The sequence below is a fragment of the Lissotriton vulgaris genome, chromosome 7, assembly GCF_964263255.1.
Source record: "Lissotriton vulgaris chromosome 7, aLisVul1.2, whole genome shotgun sequence".
Lineage (NCBI taxonomy): Eukaryota > Metazoa > Chordata > Amphibia > Caudata > Salamandridae > Lissotriton > Lissotriton vulgaris.
Genome location: NC_141695.1, coordinates 518,931,890 through 518,953,275, shown reverse-complemented (window position 1 = coordinate 518,953,275; position 21,386 = coordinate 518,931,890). Strand labels below are relative to the sequence as shown.

Sequence of the window (21,386 nt, the reverse complement as noted above, 5' to 3'; positions counted from 1 at the left end):
AATATATATATATATATATATATATATATATATATATATATAACAGCTCCAGTTTCTCACAAAGAAACACTGTACTCAGGACCCCTTCGGAGATGCGTTATTTTGACAAGAAACGTTTTCGGCGTGCTGCCTTCTTCAGCTCGTCATTCAATAGCACATTCTGTCCTGCTGGCGTTTAAAAACAGGTAAGTCTGTTCTCATTGGACATGGCAGTTCGGCAACGAGAGAGGACTTGCACTTCACCTGAAATTCCCAATGTTGCATTCTGGGATTCAGAGTCCGGTTAGAGCCGTTGGTAGGTATTTGCCACACTCCTCTTCTCATTGTGGCTTGATAGCGCTGTAATGTCTTTCCCATAGATGTTGGCACCAGCTGCTCAAGTCGTCCGTGTTATGGTAGATCCGTGTCCCCTCGAATCACCGGCATTCATGTCTTTAAGGTGTCTTCAAAGTGCTGGAAATGCCATCTCCTCTGGGGGTCCGACGTCCAACCCCAGGACCCCTGTTGCACCCGACGCTGGAATCAGTCATATGGACTGTGTCTCCAACAGTATGTATAACTGTCGACTGTGTCGGCGGCGAGGCTCTGGATTCCTGAAGGGCGGTGCCACTGCCTTTTTACATTCCGCTCCAAACTCCAATGACTGCCCTTGGTGGAGTTTGGAGCGGAATATATATATATATATATACACTCACATATATTTATTTATTTTACCACATTAATTAGAACCAGATTGCACCCAAAATTAAAACAAATCCTAGTAAAATTAAGCAATACAATTACATACATTTTTTTTAAACCAAAATACAATATTATACTATGTACACCATACCTATATTCTAAAAATATCATAACAAAAACACTCAAATATTTTCACAAAAATTTCATTTTGCAAATATCAATAAATAATTTGTTCTCATAAAAGTTACATTTCAAAATAAATGTAAAATAAATATATATAAATTACTCCCTGCAGTATTCCCCTAAAAACGTAACTTCCCACCCCTACAATTATTTTACAAAATCTAAATACTTTACAAATATTAAAACAACATTTAAATACAATAAAAACATACACATGATATACATTTCAATGATATTAAACGCAGCAATATTTTTTATCACTATGAAAAATACTTTCAAAAACGAAAAAAACGAAAGTAATTGTGTTTCGACTGCATGCTATGTTGATGGTTACCATGATACCTCCACTCTTCAGAAGTAAGAGAACAACTACTGTAGAAGACTTTTAGGTGTCCTCAATGTACACCAAGCTATATTCATCATGAAGAGCTAAGCCTGAGATTGCTCAAAATTGCCCCTTTATTACTATGTATTTCAATTTGGACAAATTCAGCTGCTGAGCTTAACCATAAGATTATTCTAGTTTGCATGACGTTAAATGTTTGCTATCAACAAGCTGTGTTCTGGTATGGGAAGGCCGGATAAAAATAGTAGCTCTTGAATGGTTAATACACAAGATGTTACCTGGGTTAAGAGGACTTTTGCCGAGATGACAAACTTGAATAGGGAACAACCTGAGATAACTAAATCATAGATAAGATTGTACCAGTCCGTGTCCCTGTGATTGTAAATAATTTCAAACTTCTATTCACTTTATTTTTTTCTGTCAATTTTACATGTAGTTTCTTCGGAAATACTTAGTATCAATGTTCTTAGCTGTTGTTTTCAAAAGCTTCAGGTGAGCATTTTTGTATATACAGATGATTTTCTATTCTGTTAGCCTTTTTTTTAGCTGCTTCTTTCAAAACTAGGAATTCAATTTACTTTGACGTTTAACTTGCCTGATTGCCATGTGCTTAACATTACTTATTAGCATGACCTGATCTCATATAATTATCCTTTATTGTGAGTTTCTACTTGTTTAAATGTGTTGTATATTGCATTTGTACACGTTTTAATGTTTTTTTTTAATCAAAATAAACTATTTTGAACTGAACTGAATCAATAACATGCCACGGTTCAGATTAATTTGCAGTGGGATTTCACCGCGCAGTACACTCCATGGTGTGATTAATGTGGTCCCGAGTGATTAAACAAAAATGGCTTTATTTTTTCCTTCTTGAGGTTAATGATTGGCACAGTGATTGGGTGACATTCTTTACAAGCCAGCGGATCAAGCCACAAATGGACCTGATGGAGGAGCAGTCAGGAGACAGAGAGGCAAGGGAACTTTGGGCACATCTCCAGGTAAATACCAGCCATTTATTTTAAAAGCCAGTTTTGTTTTGTCTTTAGCATGGTGTATGTAGAAATGTACACCACTCGTGGAGTGAAGTGACAGAAATCATGGGTTCTGTTTAGTTTTTGCCTAATATAGATGTTTGCAGCATGATGGGCCAGCAATCAAATGTATCTATTTGTTGACCACACCCACAACCCAGTGACCAACCAGAAAGCTAGCAAGCGGCCAATAAAGGGAGGTTCCTTTACTTGTTCAAGCACTTGTCAGCCCAGTACCACAAAGGAAAGGGTGCTGACTGCCCCCAGCTGGCATGGTTGTCAAGGTAGTGGCACTGACGATCTACAGTCAATCAAAAAAGGAAAGCTCACTCCTATAATCAGATCTTGGTGTTTCTTTTTTATTCCAACAAAGTACCCTATTAACAAAGTGCTAAAACACTCAGTTTCAGGATTGGTATCATATTTCCCTCCATTATAAAAATAACCATCTTATGCACTATCTGTACTTACACTCTTATCATCCTTCTATATTTAAGAATTTTGTAAAGGCCTTTTATGTCATGTTCGTGCACTTTAAAACTGCATCAGTGACATCTGTGTTCTTAATCTAAACCTACTACATATATACGCACAAGGTTAATGCATTTAATAAGTATACAACACATCCCAGGATGCGTCTGTGATTTATATGCTTAGCGTCATGTGAGAAAGTGCCCCTTTTTACGTACATGGTCACTCACATTTCTTTTGGCTCTGTGCCTTAGGACACCGCTAATCGGGTCTAATGCATGTGCTGTAACCCCTAAAATCTGGTAAAATGTGCTAACTCCTAAGTGGCATGTTTAACTTTCCTATAAATATATAGAAAAGGAAAAAATGGCAAAAGGAGGAACAGATATGGACAAATTTTCACAATAGATGACAGTAAATTCTCCTATTGGTCCTGTGACTAACGTCCACTGCTAAATTATTCAAATGTTTTCTAATATCATCACACCCACAGGAGGATAAGATTACACATTTTATTTCTTGTAATCTGTTCAAATTATACTTTTTTCATTTCTTTTATATATATCACAAAACACAAGCACAAAATCCTCTCAAAAATGTATACATTACACACAACAAATAAGCCTACCTATGTACATGGTCACTCACATTTCTTTTGGACTGAAGCTGCTGGGTTTTTGGCTCTGTGCCTTAGGACACTGCTAATCGGGTCTAATGCATGTGCTGTGACCCCTAAAATCTGGTAAAATGTGCTAACTCCTAAGTGGCATGTTTAACTTTCCAATAAGGCCCAAGCATAGAAAGGTAAGTATCACTTGTGAATTACAGCGCTTATTGTGCCATCCACTGATACGACAAAGTAAAACATGGCTTAAGGCCCACTGCTGCAGTTTACATCTGTAGCCTGGCCAATTAAAATAACTCTTTCAGATATTAATAATGGCTATGAGGTAGGGTGTCTAGTATTTCAAGGTGGGACATGTAGAAATGTAATGCTGGTATGACTCTACAATGAGAGACCTTCTATTGCTATTTCAACTGTAAAAGGCTCTGACTGTTGTATGAGAAAAACTAGAGGGCATATTAATATATTAATTTGTTTTCAAACTGTGAGTAGACCTAAAGTGCTGCCACTTGTACCCAGGACAAAGAAGCTGATCCCATGGTTCAGTTGGCTGACCTTTTGTTTGGATACAGGGACACAAAAAGCTGCAAGGGGCCTTTTCCTGCAGTGCCTAGCTGACTTGTACCAACTTGACCTGAGCCAGACCCTGGTCATGTCCTCTGACTAAGTGATTTTGGCCCTCTAACTGCTGTTTATGATGTCCTGGCTGCCCTAGCACTGACCAAGAGGAGATACTCCAGAAACTCAGAAATGTTGGAACATGGAACATGTTATGACTTCAAAAACATTGCAGCAAAAGTGTCTGACTTAAACATGATTTCATTGGATACTGTTTTAGGCTGTCCCTGCTGGAGCATTTTGAGCTCCATATAAAAGACTGAGGTCAAAGTTATAAATCTTGACTGTGAAGGGATGAAATGTATCTGCCCAATGTGAGGATTTCACATGCACAACACCGGACCAACATACCTGAACAGCCACCTCTCTTTCCACACACCCAAAAGACACCTATGATCAGCCTAGCTCTCGCCGGCCCCCTTCCCTTGCATCCGCAGGACCAGAACAGGAAGAACTTCCTTCTCCTACCTTGCAGCGAGGGCCTGGAAAGACCTCCCACTCCATCTCCGAAATGCACCCAAAATTCCCCATTCAGGAAGGACCTCAAGACCTGCCTCTTCTGCTGACCCCCCAGTTCACTAAGGACCACATGACCTGGTTCTTTGGACAACCCCTACACTCAACGGAGCTTCTCCCTGCACCTAGAGACCCTAACGGGTGAGTAGTTGCGCTCCAACAACCCTATTGATTGATCTGCAGCAAACTTTTAAATTCTCCTGCATGGCGCTTTTCACACTAAAACTAACAGCTTCAGAGGGACCTCATCCAGCGGCTATCCAGCTTTGAGAGGACTTCGCAGATGCAGCCTCAAACTTTGCCCAGCTGGAGGATTTCAACTTCCTTTTCAGAGACTAAGTCAGAAAGTAAAATCTTTGACCCTGATGAAACCATGTATTGTATCTGACCCAAGCTCCATTGCAGTCGGCCTGAAATCACACCTAGATCCCAATCAACTGACAACAGTGCCTGTTGATTGATTGTAAAAAAGTGGCTCTATATATACTGGACCAAAGTAAGGTACAGTGTGTACAGAGTCCACAGTCCCCAGAGGTTTGGCAGAGGCTAAAGTTAGATATAACCGTACTTTGTAAAGTGGTAGCTTGGTCGAGCAGTAAGGCAATATCAGAGGACAGTGTAAAGCATTTCTTGTACACACTCAGTCAGCAAATGGTCTCACACACTCAAGAACTGAACTCTAGGCCAATTGTTTTGTATCAAAATATATAGTTGTTTTATTTCCAGAACCAAGAAGGTATCAAAATATACTTTCTCAGAATGAGTTACTTTAGTTAAATACTTTTCAATTAGGCAATAGACTTTTTGATTACAATAGTTACAGTTGTTGCAATAGGCAACACAATTTTAAGCACAATGCAACATTGAGCTGAATGGGAATTTCTAGATAAATGCAATTAGTTACTTTATAGATTACTTTTCTAACGACAGGACTGGATCCTAGATTCAGTCCTGGGACATCTCCTGTGAACAGTTAAGTAAAAGCGTTTTGGTTACAGTAGTGATTTTTAAGGAATATTATTGTATTTTAAAAGTTTATTTATTTTATTATTATTTATTTTAAGAATTTATAGAGCGCGACTGTCACCGTTGCAGGCATCCTGGCGCTAATAGAATCCAGACTACAGAAGGCAGCGAAGTATGCCTGGGGAGCGAAGGCTAGCCAGGGAAAAGCCAAGTTTTTACCTTTTTCCTAAACTGCATAAGTTCATTAGTGGCCCTAATCTCGATGGGGAGAGTGTTCCAGAGTCTGGATGCAGTCACCTGAAAGGATCTGCCACCAGCTCTGAACTTCTTAAATCTGGGAACAACTACCAGTTTAGCATCCGATGAGCGAAGGTGTCTGGAAGGGGTGTACCAGACAAACTTGGACCTGAGGGGGACTGGGCCGCATCCGTGAAGAGCCCTAAACACAATGCAAAGGGCTTTAAATGGAATCCTCTGTCTAAGAGGAAGCCAATGCAGTTTTGCAAGGGCAGATGGACCATGAGATCTCCTAGGCAGCCCCAACGCCAATTTAGCCGCCGCAGATTGAACCCTTTGGAGTCTGTCCAGTAGATACTCAGGGGACCCGAGCAGGAGGGCATTACAATAGTCCAACCTGCTCAGGATGGTACATCTAACCACCTGGACGCGGGCATGAGATGGTAGCAGGGGCAGAACCTTCCTGAGTGAGCGAAGGATGGAGAAACAACAGGCCGATGTTTTCTGAACATGGGTGTCCATACTGAGCCCATGGTTCAGCATGACTCCCAGGTTACGGACAGAGTCTGAAGGCCGGACGCTAGAGCCGGATTCCGGGGGCCAAAAATTGTTCGGAAACGGGCGAGGGATCCTTGTTCCAGCGCTAAAAAGCACTTCAGTTTTCCCGGCATTAAACTGAAGCGAGTTTGCCTTTAACCAGCTGGCTGTATTCCTGAGGCAGTTGTGTAAAACCTCCACAGAGATGGACTCCTCTCCTTCCAAGGAAAGGATCATCTGCGTGTCATCGGCATGATTAATAATTCGAATGCCAAAGCCTTTGATGAGCGAGATTAGTGGCCTAAGGTAAATATTAAAAAGGATAGGGCTGATGGCAGAGCCCTGGGGCACACCATGCAGGACGGGGGAGAAGGGGGATTGAAAAGGAGGCATAGAAACCGCCTGCTGCCTGCCCTGCAAAAAAGAGTGGAACCAACTCAGAGCCGAGTCTCTCACCCCTGTCTCAAACAACCGCCTTAACAAGATCTTATGATTAACCGTGTCAAAGGCGGCAGACATATCAAGCAGAATCAAAAAAGAAGCCTGATTTCTGTCTGCACGCCTCTGAAGTTCATCCATGGCGGTGATGAGGGCTGTTTCGGTCCCATGGGCCGGCCGGAAGCCAAATTGGTCCTCGTCAAGTAGGAGAAGTTGTTCTAAGTGGGTGGAAAGAGTGTTACTAACCACTCGCTCGACTATCTTGGCGGGAAAAGGCAACAGTGAAATGGGTCGGTAGTTTTTTGAACACTCTGGGTCCAGAGAGGGTTTTTTCAACAGGGGAGAGACGAGCGCACGCTTCCAGTGGGCAGGAACGGTGCCGGTTATCAGAGATTGATTGCAGATGAGATGGAGGGAGGGAAAAAGCTCGACAGCAAACTCCTTCCAAATTTTAGGAGGGAGCGGGTCCAGAGGGGAGCCGGAAACAATCTCTCTCGCTATATTAGAAAAATTTTCAAAGGTGAGTGGCTGGAAACTGAGCAAGGGGCTTTCCAGAGTCAAAACCGGGTTGGGTACCTGGTTAGCCAGTGGAGCGGGTCTAGATTCCAGGGAGGAGTCACTGTCAAGGGGGATGTCCAAATCTTGAAGAATCAGATCGATTTTTTCTTTAAAGAATACGGCAAGATTGTCACAAAGATCTTGAGACGGGACAATCTCGTTCTTGCACGCGTCTGGATTGGCAACGCTGTTTAAGATGTTAAAAATACTCCTGGCATTATTGTTGGGATTACAGATCAGAGAGGAGTAATAGTCAGCTTTTGCTCTCACGATGAGGCTTTTATAAGCAAGAATTTTAGTTTTCCATATTTCTTTAAAGGATTCATTGTAATCGCGTCTCCATTTCCGCTCTGCTTGTTTGCAGTCCAGTTTTGCCTGGTTGACACTTAGAAACTTTTTCCCATAGAATCACCAATGTGATCCTATGGGAGGAAATTTACTCAGCAGGTAAGTAGTCTTATCGTTACTTTTTCTTACTCAGGGTTGGATCCTGGATCCAGCCCTGGTGCATCTCCTGTAAACAATTGAAAGAATGCGTTTTAGTCATACAGGCGATTTTTAAGGAATATTTGTAGTTTTTGAAAATCGACACTTAGAAACTTTTCTGGTGAAAACCATACAATGGATTTCTATGGAAGGAAATTCAAGTTACTGATAAGTACTATTAAAATTACTTTTCAGGGTCAGTGCTGGGCTAACAGATGCAGCACTGGGTTCTCTCCTGATAACAGGTGAGTAAATCGGAATTCGTTGTTAGGCTGATTTTAGATGAATATTTTAAAGTTTCAAAACTCCACACTTAAAAGAATTTCCAAGTGAAACCAGTTAATGTTACCCTGTGGAAGAGAAGTGAGTTATCGGCTTTTGGGTAAGTAGTCGACTGGCATGGTTAAGGTTCTGGACATAAACTCAGGGGTCTGCCAGGGTCAGGTAGGTACAGTTGGTACACCCTTAGTGGTACAGGGGCAGCCGGGTGCAGAGGTAGGTAGGCCCAATGTTATCCAATGAGAGGCAGGGGGCCTTCTGTTGCTGGCAAGCAGGCCACGCGGCTGTGGGAGCGGGGCTCCTGGTCACTTGCTCAGGGCAAATGGGGGAGTAGGTTAGGATAAAGGTTGCACTGCCAGGGGCACTCGGGCGGCTGGGTGTATGGTGCTTTTGAGCCGTCGGGCGCTCAATGATATTTAAAGGAGATCTTGGGAGCTGAACAAAGGCTGCAGGCTCGGGGACGGATATTCTTCAGGAGTGACCAACACTTCGAGAGGTAAGTTGGGATCTTGGAGGATAGGTAGGCACCCAGGAGTTGGGCACAGGGGGCCGTGGGGCGCCGGGTGCAGGGGTGTCTTTTGACGTCGGGAAATCTTACCCTCTGCTGGTCGGCTTTGGGGGGTCCCTTGCTGTGAGGCTGCAGGCCTCGTCTGGGTCATCAAGGAGGGTCCTTGGGCACCGGATTCCAGGTCACAATTGCCGGGAGGATGTCCTCAGGGTCTTTGTCCACTCAGGCACAGGCCGGGCTCGGCAGGTGCAGAGTGTGCTGGATTCACGGTTCCTGGCTGGCACCAGGGGTATTGCTGTTTGAGCAGAACCACTGCTCCTGGGAGTCCCAGTCTTTAAGAGGCTCAAGCCAGGCAGGTCCACCTGGGTTTTCAAGGTTGCTGTCCGCAGGAGACACCGGGATTTAGCAGGAGCAGGTTCAAGGATCATCAGGCCTGTAGGGCTAGGGCCAATTCAGTTGGTGTCATCCTTTTGTTAGCAGCTGCATGGCAGGTCTCCTTCTTCTTGATCTTCTTCTTTCTTGTTTTCAAATCGGGATCTGAGGAAGGAAGGTTCAGGGTGCCCCTAAATACTACATTTAGGGGTGTTACAGGTAGGGCAAGGGCAGTGACCAATAGGTGCCAGGCCTGGGGTGAGTTCACCCCCTATCCTGCTGCTCTCCTGTGGGAGGGGGACAGGGGCCTAGTTCTGATTGGGTAAGGCACCCCATCCTCAAGATGGCGGGAGCCCGGAGTTGTGCTTCACCTTGCCTCCCCCACCTGAGGGGTGGAGTTGGCAGAGGCTGCCACACCCCCTTCCATTCCTTTGTTTTTCCCACCTATCTTCCAGCCAGAGTGGGGGGTCAGAACCGGTGGGGGCCAGTTGCTGAGTACAGCACGGGCTCTGGAGAAGCTCACAAAGGTGGCAGGCCTTTGAAGTGCCCTCTGCCCATCCTGGGTGAGGAGACCTCGTCTCAGGATGTGCATTGTTGCAGGCCCAGGAGAGCAGATGGCTCTCTACCCAGGGGTCCAGGACATGTCTGCTGTGTGACAGCCTAGGCAGCCTTTCAGTCAGGACACTGGTAGTTGGTTAGGTTTCAGGGGGCATCTCTAAGATGCCCTCTGTAGTGCTTTTTACATTAAATCCCACATCAAATCCCGCATCACTGCACTTAAAGCGCCCAGGAATGGCCCTGGGTACTGTATGGGCACATGGCTCATGCACCTGTGCCCCCACCACTGGCATAGTGCACCCAGCTAGAGGGGTGACTGATGTATGCCAGGGCAGTGTGTTTGTGGGCATGTCACACAGGGATGTGTGCCATGTCGACTCTCTGTTTAGTTCTGTACCAAGACACTCAGCCTGCCAAGGCAGTGTATGTGTGTCAGGGTACAGGACCCCTAAAGATGGCACAATAAGTGCTGCAGCCCTTAGGGGTCTTCTCTGGTCACAGTACCCTGGGTACCTAGGGTACCATTTACCAGGGACTTACCTGTGGCCAGAGATGCCGCTTGGGTTTAGGCTTTAGTGCAGTTTTTAGGGAAGGAGCACAGGCCCTGGATACCTGATTGGCAGGGACCCAGGGCACACCAAGGAAAAGTGCATCATGTATCAGGCAAAAAGTGTGTGTGGGGGGGTTACTGCAACAGAAACCCACTTCCCTATATTGATGCTTTACTTTTACTTGGTATGTTTTGTCCTAAAGCCTTAAAATTTCATATCTCTGATTCCTCTTATTTGATTTTTATTGCATTTGTATAATTTTGTTTATTTGAGTTTTCTCAGTTTTTGCAAATTTGATTGGGATTTTTATTGTTGTGCGTTTTAGACTTTTTATTTTACTGTTTTGGTGTTTCTAAATGCTTTACATATTTTTCTACGTCAAAGCTCCTTGCTTTATGACACAGCTACCAGGGGCTGAGCTCTGGTTTAAATAACTGAAACATTTGTCTGGACCTAACAGGTTAGTGGTTTTATTACTTGTACTGGGCTACCATCCCCCCATATTATAATTACCTATGGTACGCATTTCTCCAGGAGACACAGGCTTATCTATTTAGACCTCAACTGCACATGCCCCATCTGTGTTCACGCGTACAAAGTGGAAGGTAACACAATGGCAGGTGGTAGAGCTGAGCATGTATGGTATGGACCACCTGAAATTATATGGTGCATTTGGGATATGTGTTACTTTCCCAAGTGATGTCCTCCATCTTCTTGAAACCCAGTCACTATTTCCGCCTAGGTCTCCTGAGGCAGAATCATGTTTATTTACCAGAGGTTCATGCGCACTAAACGTGGATGCTCCTTTCTTGTCAGCTTGCGGCAGAATACCATGACAATCGTAGCCTTATTAACATTACTCCTAATTACCTATGCGTGCACGGTGTTCTTTACAAAGAGCTCTCGCTGCAGTTTTCCAAGGCGTTACAGCCCAGGCAGCCGTGCCCGCAGTAGTCCTATCACAGCCTGCGTGAGAGTAATTCTGTAATATACAGGGGTCACCTGGCTATGGCGAGAGAAAACAGCTCGTAGTTAGCAGTTACTCACACGTCCATATAAATACACTCAAAAAGCTCCCCTGTCACTTACCAAGCTCTTTCACCGAGTAAAAGTCCCGACCTATTGGCATTGCAGGTGCTTGTTTTATATGGCTACAAATAGCTCCCTCCACTCCATTTCAAACTCAGGAACGAACAAGAATCGGCCCCCTATTAATCAAGCATTTCAATTCATCCTATCGCCAGTAGATGGTAGTATAAGGCAATTACAGCAAAATAGGGGAAGAAAATGTCTGCGTACGAGTACGTTTAGAGAAACCTTAAGGCCAAAATCCAAACTCAATTTTAGTAATCCCAAGAAAGAAGAGTTTAGGCAAATGCCAGGGTTACCAACAACTTTTTTGGCAACTGATTATTTGTTATCAATATTGGAAATGGAGCGTTATTATTCCTATCTCTTAATTGCGTTACAAGCTCATTGCATATTTTTTACGGGGACACTGTAGGATACTTATATTGAGAAAATGGGAAGCCTTCAGCCAGATGGGCTTAACGACAGGTTGGAACTTACGTGTTTTTTATAGAACTTTGAACTATGAGACAGGATTTGTCCTGACAGGGCGGAGGACATAGTGCTTATCTTCATGACGTTGTGTGATTAATTTTGAAAGCAACATGAGTTATGTTATACTATTTGATTTGTCTTTTTGAAATTTTCATTGTTTTACATTGTGATATATAGAGAAACGTTTTCCTTTCAGACACAGGCTAACCCTGTACTTCTATTGAATACTAGTGCCCGTTCCAAGATGGCCGATCACTTTTGCTTCCAGGCCGATATGTATGAGTAAAGTAAAATATACTTTGCCCTATACTTAGGTTCAACCACGCCTAACTAGTATTGCACATTTTGCAGAATTAAGAGTTTCGATTTTCTAATCATTGTCCAGTATATGTTTTACATTTAAAAGCTTCGTGCACGTTTGTAAAAATCATCACCGATGGTAATTCTTAGTTTTAAATTCATGGAGAGACAGTATATGCAATATTAAGTGGGCACTGATAGTTAGTCTTTAATTTACACATAGACGTAATGTTAACATCCACAATATGTAGCGACCACGTGATCGCGTAACCGACCTATCAGAGCAGCTATAAGGGGCGTATGCGCCATGGAATCTAAATGCGGCAGGCATTGGATGACAGAGCAGGAAGCTGTGACGCTACATTTCACTGTGAGTACGGGCGAGTAACGCCATACAAATGCGAGCGGAATTCTGTTTATTAAGGTTGTTTAACCGCGTTATGTATGATTTAGACGCTAGTTGGTTTTAATTTTGTCAATTTTCAACCTTCAGTTTACAATGTTATGAAGTTACGATCATGCATGGGTTCAGCAACACGTTTATTTTATGAGATAGATTTAGGATTTGCAGTACATTTTCCATTGAATACGAGTTATGTTACCTAAACATCTTGAACGTAGCTCTGGGCTCATTATGTATTCTTTATTCTTTCCGTAGAGACCCCCGACGAAGGGTCCATTTGTACCCGAAATGCATTGGGTGAAAGTGTAATGTTGTACCATTGAAACCTGCTAATATTTGAAAAACGACGTAAATAATGAGAAATCATCATTAAAAATACACAAATAAAGATGACATAAAGGACATTGTTTCTAAAGATTTTTCATTGAAATAACATTATGGATTAAGAGGACTATCAACGGTCCATGATAAAGAGTGTGCACACCTTGAACTCGAGGACAGTACTCCTGTCCTTACCTATCACAAAGACACTGTAGGATATACATTACAAATCCAGAGGCTTATTTACAAAGAATTGGTGTCGGGCCCCACCACAAGTTATTGTGCTGCGCTTCCCTACGCCAATTCAAAAGGGCAGGAATGCACCGTATTTACATGATACAATCATTCCTATCCTTTCTCCCTGTGCTGGTGCACAATTTGGAGCCAAGCGCCAACGTAGGCACCCTTGCACCTTGGCGCAAGGGTGTCTGTTTTGTTGGCAGGATTGTGTTGGTGCAGGACCTTCCTGCACAAAAACAATCACAAGAGGCTTTTTCCTCATTCCATGTGTGCGGCAGAATTCAGCAGACATGGAAAGAGGAATAAATAAGGCGAAATGTAAACATTTTTCCTCATTACGCCTGCATTAGGGAGGCGCAATGTTTTGGCGCTGCCCCAGGTTTACAGTATATTGTAAATCTGGAGTAATGTACAAGTCCATGGGTGTTGCATGGAACACCCACAGCAACACCCATGGAACACCCACAGCAACACCCATGGAATGCCTCATTGACACAGAGTAAGGCTAAACAGCGAGGTGTGCTGCTTTGCCTTGCTCTATATCTACAAGGCCATGAAAAGCCACGCAGGGTGGCTTTGCGTGTCCTTGTAGATATGATTAGGCTGTGAACGCCACTGGAACATCACAAAAAGTGATGTTCCGGTGGTGCACAGGGCTTGTAAATAAGCCCTTTAGTATTGCAAGTAATATGTTCTTTTCCCTGTATATTTTTGGACATTTCCTAAATGATCAAAAGACTTAAGTTTATTAATCGCTTGCTTACTCGCAGAGTGGTTGGAACAGGTAAGCCACAGCTAGAATTGGGTGGATGTCAATTTGCTCTCTTCTAGACCTTAGTGAGGTTCTCCAGGTCGCTGTTGGCTGGGCGGGGGCAGCTAGTATCAAGTGGCCTCACTGTATGCTGGGACATACACAAAGGGGAGATATTGTTCCGAAGAGTGACTACGAGGGGTTGCTCCTCCATTTAATTATAACCTCGGGCCATGCCCGACGTCGGTATGCTATCTGTGCTACAATGTATTGTAGAGGCCAGGTAGCACTTTACATCACTTCCACTTTTTATTAACTGAAAACATTCTTCTTTTTGGTATACACAAACAGCCTGATTCATCAAGCCGAAATCGTCTCACAAAGGGCCAGATTCTGAAAATTTGGCCCTTTGCGAGCGCTATTTTTGCATTTCGGATTCATCATCCCAAATGCAAAAATCGGTAATTGCGATTTCGCTATTTTGCAAGGAATTACATTTAAGGAATCTCTATTTGAGATTCCTTAAATGCAATTCATCATCCATTTAAAAATTGCGAATTCGCAATTTCGGCCCGCTATTTACCGCGAGGTCAAACCTCGTGGTAAATAGCGAAAACTTAAAAAAATGCTTTTAAAAGCATTTTTCTAAGTTGCATGTTGCACACACACATGTCCTTTGGACATGTGTGTGCGCAACACCTGTTTCAATTTGCATTTAAGGGGTGCTACAGGGTGTCCTTTGGACACCCCTGGCACCCTTAAAATCGCTATCTTATTTGCAATTAGCTAATTGCTAATCGCAAATAAGGAATACTCTCCATTCATTCCTATGGGCCTTTTGGCCCATAGGAATGAATGGGGAGTTATTTCTTATTTGCGATTAGCAATTTGCTAATCGCAAATAAGGAATGTGTAGGAATCGCAATTCTTTTTGCGATTCCTACATGAATCCCGTTTTGCGAGTCTGTAATAGCGATTCCTTATGAATCGCTATTATAGACTCGCAAAACGGGTCTTTGATGAATCAGGCTGAAAGTCCCTGAGCCTCTTAATATGCGCCAGATTGGGGTGAAGACAATGCTTCCGGCTTCGACCACCTCCATCCTGACTGACATCCTATGTAGATGCACCGAGACACTATCCTGTTCCCCCTCCTGAAGTGTGCGATAGCCCCACAGCTGTAGGTGTGTTGTCTGCTGTGCCCTCTAGGTGGTGATCTGGTTGACCAGCATCAGAGGTGATGTTGAATACTTATTCCTCCTGGTCCCGGCTTACAGCCTATCTGGGGACCTCACTTGTTTAAACGAAAATACATTGCCGGTTGCAGTGACATGGCCCGACTGCACAGTAACTATTGTCCCTTGGAGGCCTGTGACCTTCCACATCTCTTTCTCAAACAGTCTGCAGAACTTCTATTTTTATTTATTTTAAATATATTTTTATTGTTTTAAAAATCAAACAACTCAATAGCATTCGATAGTGAAATACGATTACATTCAGAATCATGTCATGAGATTGAATTATGATGATAAAAAATTTCGCATGTTTGAAAGGCATCTATAACAATGAAGTCCACTTAATTAAGTCGTCAAGCCTGGATCATTGCAATGCAAGACACTTGCCCCCTAACATCAAACATTCCTGTCAGTATGGCATAAAATTATCCATTTTCAAGACATGTTCTTGGGATTTCAAAATGCAATCCCCTTCCCTCCCTCTTACCCCACCCCTCTCCCTATTGGCGTAACAACTATACATATTTATTGAAGACAACAATACACAGCGGTATCAATATTAAAGAAATACAAAGCAACGAATATGAATGCAATTTACTGCCATTTGAGGCAACTCCCACATAAAGAACCAACGCGCCCATCCCACCAGAGAATCCCAGCCCTTCAGGGTGGCTCATCTAGATCAGACGAGCCCGATTCCATATCAGAGTGCATTTCTGGGACTTTCAATAACTGCACTAGTGCCTCCCATGCTCTCGCCATCTCTAGTGCTCTGTCGCTATTAACGCGGGTCGCCATTTGTAACCTTGTGGATCCCTCGCACTCCGCCCATTTGATAAGTTCGGGTCACCATCTCTGTAAACTAGGACCCTTCTTGGCCTTCCAATGAGCCGTAATCTCCCTCTTCCTCAACAAAAGCCCAAAGTCCAGGAATTTGCTTGTTACCTTATTCTTAGAGGTGTGGGGGAACCAATGCAGCAAGCAGAGACCTACAGTGAGTTCTTTATCTCTATCCGGGACCCCGTGTAAAAGCGTTACCACCTCCTCCCAATATGTCCCAAGTTGACAGAAACCCCACATCATGTGTCCAAAATCTGCTCCCAGCGTGTTACAACGGTGGCAGAGTGCCGAATTCACATTGAAATATTTATTGATTTTTGCTGGCGTAAGGTAAGCTCTGTGGAGAATAAATGAATGTACCAATTGGAAGCACGCGTTCCTGGTGCTTTTCCAGGTGCACTCAACAAGTCCTTCCCACTCTTTCACAGGGATTTCCTCACCTATATCCTCTTCCTACCGTAAGTGGAGCGAAACCAGTGGGGTTAACCTCTCATGTGTCATCCCGCGGTACAGGCTAGTAACCGCCTTGATGGTGCCAGCTGCTAGTACCACATATTGACAAGCCATTGAGGTTGGTGGTTCCCTGAGCCAATCCTTCCAATGCGTTTGGATGGCCGTTATGAGCGCCAAATGCAACAAGTAGTCCCCAAGCGCCATCTGTCTTGCAATATCTCAAAGGTAATTACCGCGCCATCTTCATAGAGATCACCCATGGTGGCCAGCCCCACTTCCGTCCAGTCAGTCAGTGCCATCCAATTACAACCATGCGGCAGAGCAGTGCACATCACCAGTGGAATCTCAGGGGCGTACGGCCTCGCTATTTGTGCTCGCCGCTGACTCCTGTTCCAGCAAAGATTAAAAGTCCCCACCTCTCGAATGAGAGAAGAAACAGAGAGTGGCAGTTGCAATATTAATCTGGAGAGTTTGTGCGTCTCTGCCTGATTCCCCTCTACGCCTACTGGGCCCCGGAAGTCTGCGTTAATGTCTGAGTAAGCCACTGTAACTACACCGCTAGGTAATATGTCTCGAAGTCAGGGACTGCCTTACTCTCTCTGATCTCGGTCTCATCAGTGTGTTAAGCGCAACTCTCCGTCTTCCCTGGGCCCAAAGGAAACCAACCACCATTGACTGAAGCTGTTTAAAAACAGAGACCGGAATCCAAATAGGTAGTGTCCTAAAATAGTACAGTAACCTAGGGAGTGCTATCATCTTAAGAAGGGCCACCCGCCCAGCTACCTAGGGCGGAAGTGTGCCCCGGAACTCAATACAGCCTTTAAGCCCTCTAATGGCCCTGCCCACAATACCCTCCAAAGATCAGTTTAGGTATGGTAAATACGAGTGCCAAGATATGTCATGCATTGGCGCTCCCATAGTATCCCCTGCGTAGTCAGTAGACTCTGGGCTGTCCGCGCGGTAAGAAACATACAAGTTTTCGTCCAATTTACCTTAAGGCAGGGAATCATGCTAAGATCCCTAAATAAAGACTTTGCGCCAGCAAGGTTGCCCTCTGTGTCAGCCAAAAACATAAGGAGATCATGATCATAGAGTGCAATATGATGAATTTGTTCATACAATCGCACTCCTGGTCTGCAGAACTTCCATCATGGGTGACAGACTTGCATCATGACCAGGCCCCCCTCTGACATATCAGGATTTGCCACTCATTCAGCCAGGCTGGCCTTGTCTTTGTTGTTTCTCCTCCTGAGTTGCCATATGTCCAGTACGGTGGGCGTCCACTTACACCCTGTGGGGATGCAGTCTCAGGTGGCTCTCCACTAGAGCAAATCCCTTGGTGCACAGTTTTTCGTGCTGTGGGGAGTTTGTCGGTATGCTCATAGGAAATCTGTGGAGGCAACACTCTATTCCATTGCCATTGGAAGAAACATGGCCGACCATGTATGAGCTCCATCTTAGTTTCCGAGACCAGGGGTCACAATTCTGTGAGCCCAGTCAGCACAGCCTTCTCACCCCTCCTAAGAAAAAAGAAGGAACAGCGATTCAACCGACAACTTAATAAAAATACACAAACTAATTCTTGAGGGACATACCTCCCCTCCTCTTCTAACGCCAGCTTTATTTCAGATCAGGAGTCGTCTCTTCCCCTGACCTTAACACTCAGTGGTGATCCTACTTGGGCACAGAAGCTGCTTGCTCTCCGCTGGTCATAGCATGCCTCGCTGATCCACCCTCCAGGTTGCGGAACTTTGGTTGGCACTCATGGCTGGTGCATATAGTGTGAACAACAAGGGCCCCCTGTTACGGAATGATAGTTCCTTGGGACAGGGATAAAGACAGTGTGTATATCTTAGCAACAAATTCACAAGTAAGAGGGAAGGTAGTGCTAACAAGAAAACACTAATACAATTCAATATAAAAAACTTAGTTATATTTAATAGATATTCATATTAAAAATAGCATGTCTTGCATTATCAACAAAACATAACAATCAATAACACACACATAATTGTACATAAATATCACAGAATTTATAAGGTTAATCAAAAAATTAAAAAAGAACAAAAAGTGGCAAACAGAATATTTCCGACGCGCGTTTCGGCATTTCAAAGACGCCTTCTTCAGGACCCACAAGTATGTCTGTAAAAATATATAAGAAACAACATATACACATAATCAATAACATCTAATGACACATTTTAAAATTTTATCTTTTTATCACATTTAAATCAAAACATTTTAAAACCTTATTTGCACAACCAATATCAGGCAAATAACATTGCCTGGCAAGTTCCTTAAAGAGCACAAGTTCCCTCTTTACTACAGTAATGCAAGCAAATATCAGAACACATTATAGTCATGATAAAGCTATATTTGAGCAGTCGTTATCTAAAAAATTCTGAAAAAGCAATGGATCAAAAGCCCTCCCACCGTTAAGTTGGCAAGAATTATGGCGGGGAGTGAGGATGTCAGGGCAGTCAAGATTGATAAATAGAAAGAAGGTTGTACTTATAGTAGGGCATCATCTATTATAGATTTATAGATTAGAGAGCACTTATGTGCTAGGAACACCGATCCTGTTAGCATTATCGTGCTTTGATAGGAAGCCTTTCGATTAATTTTATGTTGGTTCTAAATCCAATGAAAGAAATAGGATGCCCTACTATAAGTAGAAACTCATGGCTGGTGCTGCATCCGGTGGAAGGGCAGTGCTGAGGATTCCAGGTTAAGGCAGCGCAGAGAATCACTTTGGTGAGCAATGTGTCCCTGCTGACACTCTCCCCTCACTCCCTGACTGGCAGTATCCTGGTGCCTCTCCAAGTCAGCCCTGCTTCTCCGTGTTGCTTCTTCGTGACCTGTGGCGATTCTGCCCTGAAAAGTAGTGACCGGAGACCTCTCCCGTTCAGTTCAGTTGCTCCCCTGTGACACACAACTGCTGAGTCAAGGTGTCCTGGGGCCTCCCCCAGACAACCCCACTGCTCCGCTTTTCTCCTTTTGACCTGCTGCGGTCGGGTCTGAACGATTGGAGCATGCCAGGGCTTGAGATCCTTCCGTGACACTCACTGCCAGTTGCATTTTTGTATTCCCTGCTGCCTTTGTCATGGCCTTGATCCTGTGCTCTTGCCATGGGTGTGGACTGCTGGGGCTTCTATTTGAGCCACTCAGGTATTGTCTGGTTTGTGCCATTGTTGTGACTGCAACTTGTACTTTCTGGGCTTCTATTTGAGCCACTCACTTACTGTCTGGTTTGTGCCATTGTTGTGACTGCAACTGGTACTTTCTGCACATGGTGGCCATCTTTCTTGTAACCCTTCAATCTCTCCCAAACATTCAAACAAAAAAAAATACCCACTGAAATACTCAAGACTTTATAGGTTTATTCCACAGGAAACAGGGTTTAGCTTGGAGTTGTTAAAGATGCCCCCTGCACCGTGGCCCTAAAGTAAGGTTTTTTTCCCATCTGATTTCATCCTACATTTCGGACTACTTATCAGTAACATCTCCCTCTACTGCCCTCACAAGAAAAACTTTCCTCACAAGATGGTCCCTGACCAGCTCGACTAAACAGACAAAGGACTTGCTTTCCAACCTAGGCATCGAACCAAAAGCAAGACTATGGGAATCTGACCGTTCGTATTACAATAAAGGTAGGTCCATACTAAATGCTTCTAGGGAGCGCCCATCTTGCAATGGTGTTCTCCTCATTGCTTATCTTAATCCCTGATTCTCCTACCAACTTGCTCAATCTCCCTACTGTATTTATATCACAATGAAGCCCAATGCTAACACTCCTACTATTTATATGAATAGACCCCACATAGGTGGAATCTAATTAAAGTTTACCTCTAATCATGTGTCTATATTAAGTTTGATTGAGCTACAACCCTTTGTGACACAAACAGGTTAGACCTGTTCATAACAATCCTCTGTAAATTCCGTCCTTAAAAAGGTAAAACTATACTAATCTCACACCACCTGCCTCCTATTCCAACATGGCTAAAATAATACCTGCCCGTACAGTAACCTGCTGCCATAGATGGGCCATAATGCATTTATGATTGTTTACCCACTTAACCTATCAAAAAACGCTGCTAAAAACATAATTTACTCAAGCTGCATCCCAAAACGCTTATTTCTGATGCAAACATTTGTGCTTCGAAAGGTATGGTGGTTAACGACCTAATCTACTTCACTAAGAGAAGAGTTAAATGGAGAAGAGTCCTAACCTCCTTACTCCAATCCAAACCTTTAAGGAAAACTCCTCACAGTTTCCAAATAACTATAATGCCCTTATTAGAGTTACAGGCCAATCTCGCAATATCCAAATACAACAACGGGACCATCCTTAATCAAGCAGCTGAATGTAATTTTGAGCAGTTTGATAAAATCTTTGAGGTTCAAAAATTCTTTAGACAGTTCTGTTTCATCTACTTCATCACATCGAAGTCTCTCCTCTGCGTTAAAACCCCATTATGCATCCCCTAATTCCTCCCCCTAGCCTCCACCTCAATAGACCCTTCACTCATCCACCTCGCGCCCCAACCCTCGGGCTTGTTCTACCCTTATGGTTAACAGACCCATCGCTGATTCCAAGTGGACTCCTCTTCCTACCTCTCTGCCTACAACCGCTCCATCCTCTAAAGAAGCTCATGCACTGACTTACCCTAGACCACCCGCCGCCCTTTAAACACACCGTCCATTGATGATAAGCTGGCAGACCTACAGCAGCATCTTCAATCAATGAATGAGAGCCTTCAGAACCTGTACACTTCTCTATGATGTTGGAGAAACTCTGGAACCTAAATACCACCCCCAAGTCTAACCAACCATGTCATATCGCAATGGCTAAACACAACCAAAATAGATCTTTTTCCATAGTAAAGTCAGAGAGCCTACCTCAGATATCACAGCCACAACCCAACTACCTATCCAGGCCTCATAGGACTACTGACCATTTAAAAGCGACTGACATTCACCCCCTTCTACTATCTTACAACTCCTCCTGTAATCAATAATTCACCACCTGCATCCTTCAGGATCCTAATTATTCCCTACAAACTGCTTAGAGAACCCAGCATTAATCTCAGAACTATGAACAAAGATAATTTACCAACTGACTCCACTTCTCACCTTGAAACAGTAGTAACTAAATCTCACATCACATTGATCCTCTTAACTGCAGGTCAGTGGTTAAACATGCTGCCGATATTGCCAACCTCATACCTACACATAAACTGGACCTATTGATCCCAAATAAAACTTGGCTCAATGATGCCTCCTCACCAATTCTAGACATCTTAGTTCCCCCTGATA

General features: G+C 43.7%; 1 protein-coding gene across 1 annotated transcript in view; it reads left to right on the top strand.

Annotated features, from left to right (window-relative positions):
* LOC147701976 (ketosamine-3-kinase-like) overlaps positions 1-21,386 on the top strand; it is a 268,222-nt gene that overhangs the window by 212,829 nt on the left and 34,007 nt on the right. Inside the window, exon 5 of the mRNA XM_086928734.1 lies at positions 2,089-2,211. Coding sequence (XP_086784860.1) covers positions 2,089-2,211 — 123 coding nt within the window. The remainder of the gene's footprint in view (positions 1-2,088; positions 2,212-21,386) is intronic.